The 4,914-nt window shown below is 31.1% G+C and overlaps 2 protein-coding genes across 2 annotated transcripts in view; one reads left to right on the forward strand and one right to left on the reverse strand.

Annotated features, from left to right (window-relative positions):
• The window catches only part of LOC106106454, an 8,345-nt gene extending 6,287 nt beyond the window's left edge, over nt 1-2,058 (forward strand). Inside the window, exons 6-8 of the mRNA XM_013287032.1 lie at nt 175-243; nt 850-948; nt 1,187-2,058. Coding sequence (XP_013142486.1) covers nt 175-243; nt 850-948; nt 1,187-1,604 — 586 coding nt within the window. The 3' untranslated portion in view covers nt 1,605-2,058. The remainder of the gene's footprint in view (nt 1-174; nt 244-849; nt 949-1,186) is intronic.
• A 1,338-nt stretch (nt 2,059-3,396) lies between these two features.
• Nucleotides 3,397-4,914, reverse strand: part of LOC106106687 (tyrocidine synthase 3) — a gene marked incomplete in the record, with an annotated part of 37,663 nt that continues 36,145 nt past the window's right edge. The window contains 1 exon segment of the mRNA XM_013287314.1: nt 3,397-4,673. Coding sequence (XP_013142768.1) covers nt 4,533-4,673 — 141 coding nt within the window.

Here is a 4,914-nt window from a genome sequence, read left to right on the forward strand (position 1 = left end):
TGCTTCAAATATGCCGCCATGTAAGCCTTTCTTGTACTCTCCAGTTGCACTTGATAATGTCCACCATAATTAGGTCTTCCGTAGAAATTCCGATACTTAAATTTGAATGTTTGATATACTGCACTGTGAGTGTTGAGTACTATTATAGTTAAACGATTTTTACAATTATTTCAGAACGGATCCAGAATCTGAATACTTTCTCGAAAATATCTATCATATTTGTATTGATTATAGAAAAAAGAGGTTAGAAAAAAAAACATTTTGAATTGGACTAAAATAACTAATCACAAAGTAAATTAATAACAATTAATTTAACTCTAATAATGGTTTTGTTTTGACTGTATTTATATTGCGATATGTTTTTGAAAATATTTCTTTCGCTAGCTTTAATCCGCGATTCCTTTCGCACGATATTAAAAAAATATAACAAGAACTAATGTTCTAGAGATACCTAGTAACATTCATCCACTTGCAAGCTAATATGTGTATAAAAAACTGTGTGTGCTTTGTGTTTGTCCATCCATAAACTTTCTTGTTTTTATTAAATTATTTAATAATTACTAAGATTTCTTTCCTCATTAAATTAATTAATAAACAAATAAACCCATTCGTAAACATTTCATATAAATCTCTTTTATACTTGATGTTATAAAGTGTTATAAAATAATAATGTATTTTTTAATTTCTGTATGAGTTAAAATAACTTAAAAACTACTGAGTCGTTTGCAAACATTCTAACGCCGTTATAAGTTATGTTATCACCGAGTAAAATGGGTCTTTTATTTTTTTAAATTCACGTGGACGAAGTCACCAGAATTAGCTAGTTTATAATATTATTCAATGTTTCAGAGCACACAAATCAGGGAGAGTGGAACTTTGCAGATATGGCACTGGCAACACTGAACAGACGCAAGCGGATAACAACAGCAACAAAAGTTTGGGAGTTAGGTAAAAATATTATTTACATTTTTAGGGATATTATTATGCTATAAAAGTTTTCAGAAACAAATCATTATTTTTTAAAAATTCTTTCCCCATACGGAAGGCAATTTATCTGTGAGTAACATAGGCTATATATTTTTTTATTTCACTTGGACGAATTCGCGAAACAGCTAGTTAATTATAAAGTGTAGCTAGATGTTTTAATAATAATAATGAATATTGGTGTTTTTCTAACTTATTCCAGTCCCAACAACAGTCTCGTTAGACCGTACAGTCCAAAATCGAGCACCAATCTCGCTGGAAACTACAACCGGCCACAGCCACCGCCCTACATCGGCTCCACCACTAACTCCCTCCACCACCGCAGATCTGGCAACACCACAACACCTTCAACTAGCGGCCACAGCCCAGACCACAATCGTACACTAGCATTAGAAGAATCACTAAAACTACTGAACGAGGCAAACATAACCAACTACGATACACCTAAAGACCCAATAATAGACCTCAACGATGGCACCGAGGACTACGTACTCGTTAAACCGGATTTCATACAATCGAAACCGGATATAACCGGTTACAACTCGATCAAACCGGATCTGGATGATATAAATGTACCGGAACTGGCGAAGTACGGGGTGACAGGTATCGGTGGTATTTGACAGAGCCTGTCCACGGATGGTACGCGACATCCGGTTAAGACGTGGTTCTGTTAACACTTCCGATGAGGAACTCGATAATGGAGGTCATTTGCGAAATCCTAGTAGTATGGAAAGTGTTAAAGCAGATGTGTTAGGAAATGCTGAAATATATTGTTTTTAGGCGGTTTAAGTCTATTTTATGACTTCTACTAATGTGTGTTTATTGTAATTCTGTAGCTAAACTAATTATGACTAAGTGAATGAATGAACGAAATAGTGAATCAATCAACTCTTTCCTAAGAGTGTTAAAAGAGAGTATTGCTTTTTAGATAAAATGGACCCCTATAGGTAATATGAAATTTGTTAATATCTTCGTAGTAGTAGAAAAAAATGTATTTGTAGAAATAGATTGAAGTCATATGGTGAGTATTAAAACTCATACTATGCATAGATAAATTATTTGTTTTAATAGAATCTGTTATTTTATGAAAAATTAATAATCTATATTTAGATAAAAATAGAAACTGTTGTATATGTTAGCATATTTTATCTTTATAAATATAAATTGTTATTATATCTAGTCTTCTTTCGTAGTTAAATGTTTGTTAGACTTTATAGCCTGCCTTAACTGAACGAATCTCGATGAAATTTGGCATACATGTAGAGGATAAGTGTATCCGTTCTTTTGGTCAGCAGAACGGATAGGCTACATAATTTACTTTTTTAATTCTAGCAGACGGAGTCGCGGGCGAAACCTAGTTATTTCTATTATATTCAAATATAAAATATAACATTACCGTGCTCTTCACTTAGTAATGTGAGACACGTGACGTCATAAGACCATATGCAAAGTTTCTGCACACAAGTTACATGTAGTTATGTTTAACACTAATTAATTGATGACCGTCAATGAGCAAATTGAGCCGATCAGTGAACCGGCTCACAGATCGGCTCAATTACCTACATAGAGGCGTAAGCGAATCACCGGATCACCGCTCAATAGCTCCCACAGTTATAGTAACGTATTGAGCCATGAACGGCTAATTGATTGTTGAGCCACTCATTTGTTCTAAGTTGCTCTTTTGAATCAATTCAGAGCTGATTTACACACGTCTAGTTACAACATCTCTATTATTTTACAATAGAAATGAAAGCATTTTCTAGTCAAAAATACTAGTCTTTATAATATGTATGTTTATGTATGTTTGTTTTCATTAATACTAAATTAACGCTTTTAATGTCGAAAATAACAATTATTTGTAGCTGATGTTTGCACTCAGTATTAAATGAAATAAAAATTGAAAAATTTTTTTTATTTAAATTCTTCACTACAAAGGTCTACATCTGAGATATGGTGAGACCAAATAAATGTCGAGTCGAAGTAGATACCAAAGGTATAAGGTAATGTAAAATTGTCATATTTCTAAGATTTTTAAGTGTTTTTAATATTGTTTACTTTTTCTCTACGTTCATTATTTTTCTTTATTCATGTTATTATTTACATTGTTAATTTGCGATATAAAATAATAAATAAATAATAAAATATTTAATAACACTATTTCTAGTGTTATAATTAGGCGGTTTAATCTTATTCAATCCACAGATAACTAAAATTTGCATCTTGTATAGATTGACGCCATGAGATTGGCGTCATCGAAGGACGTACCCAAGGTCATTGTTAACACGGGCAGTCAAGTTAAGGTTAAAAAGGAGGGAAAAATTGATGAAAATGGAAAATATAGAAGTGGAACTACCTTGTGGTAATTATCTTAACGATATTTTAAAAAGAAAACGATACTTTCTTTTTTTTACAATTTTATTTTAAAATAGTAACTACAGAATAATTCGTAACAATTAAAATAACCTTAAATATTAATTTATCACAATAAACATGAAGTAGAGATCTTACTAATAATAGAATAATCTAAGAACTGTCAAATCTAATTTTGTTACTATTATATAATCTGTGCTTGTACCACAGTGTTTATAACTGGATTGTTTTTGTTTTAAAAAGAATTCTAATATCTTCACAAACTTGCTATATATAATTTGCAATTTATTAACAAATTAGGATAAAAATAAGGGCGTCACCAGCCAATGATAAAGGCTAGGTCTAGACGTAGTTACCATTTTATTCTTATTTTACATTTTTCACTCTAGGAGAGGGACGCTGCCTGCCTTGCCCACTTGGCAACGCCCTTGGTATGTTACTACGATTTTCACATTAAGTAGGCAATAATTGTGTTCTAACAATTATAATTATAAATTACAATGTTGTACTATTATCATATTATATAACACTAAGGCATTTAACTAATAATTAGGCAAGTTTTTTAAATTTCCGTAATTGAATGTTTAAGTGTGGTGTTTAAATAATCATTTGAAAAATCATTTTTTTACAGTTTATGTACTGTAAATTGGCCAATATTTAGAATTAGATATATCTTATTTACTTTTACTACTATTATATTTACAACTAATAGCTTAGCGCCAATAAAGCCTAAACGAGCCTTTTGGAATGTTCTAGATCAAATCTATAGTACCACTTTTCATAAAAATGTTTTAATCCACTTTCAAATTTTCATAGCAATATTTCATTAATGCTACAATACAATGTTGCTATTTACAGAAATAGGCAAACATAATCATTTACTTGAAAATTAATAACAGATAAATTACAAATATATCTTGCATCATTTAAAAGTAATTTAAATTACCTAAGTAAATGTATAATTTTACATATTTAGGCCTTGTAATTAACATCAATTTAACTCTTTTTGTAACACTGGCCAGAAATCAAGTTGGAATGAGTTAAAAAAAACTTAATATAAATTCTCATAACACTGCTATTACTTTGGATGTGTCTATTCTACTAGGAAGTGCATTAGTCTATGTCTTAACAATACTAATACCATAGAGTAAAGATACCTACATTTTTAAATAGCAACACTATTCAATAGGTTTCCAGCAGACGATAGCTCTCATATCATCAGGCGCTTTCCCGAAGATTCTGTCTCCGTTAGGGTCGATGTATTCGTTTATTTGGTAATCCAGTAAGGTTTGGAAGCCGAGTACATCAGTTCCCAATTGCTGTAAAGAAATTATATTATTTTATTGTGTCATAGGTTTGACAAGTGCCGGTTTTATATTTTACTAGTTGTTACTCGCGACTTTGCCCGCGTGAAATAAAAAAAATATAGCCTATGCTTGTCACTGATAACGTAGGCCCAGCAGTTTTTAAGTTATTTCAATACATACATAAATACAAATCATTCTTTTTATAAGTATAGATAGGCCCGAGTTCCATACGCTATGAGCCTATTCATTTTTT

Source organism: Papilio polytes, unplaced genomic scaffold (genome assembly GCF_000836215.1).
Source record: "Papilio polytes unplaced genomic scaffold, Ppol_1.0 DF822178.1, whole genome shotgun sequence".
Classification (NCBI taxonomy): domain Eukaryota; kingdom Metazoa; phylum Arthropoda; class Insecta; order Lepidoptera; family Papilionidae; genus Papilio; species Papilio polytes.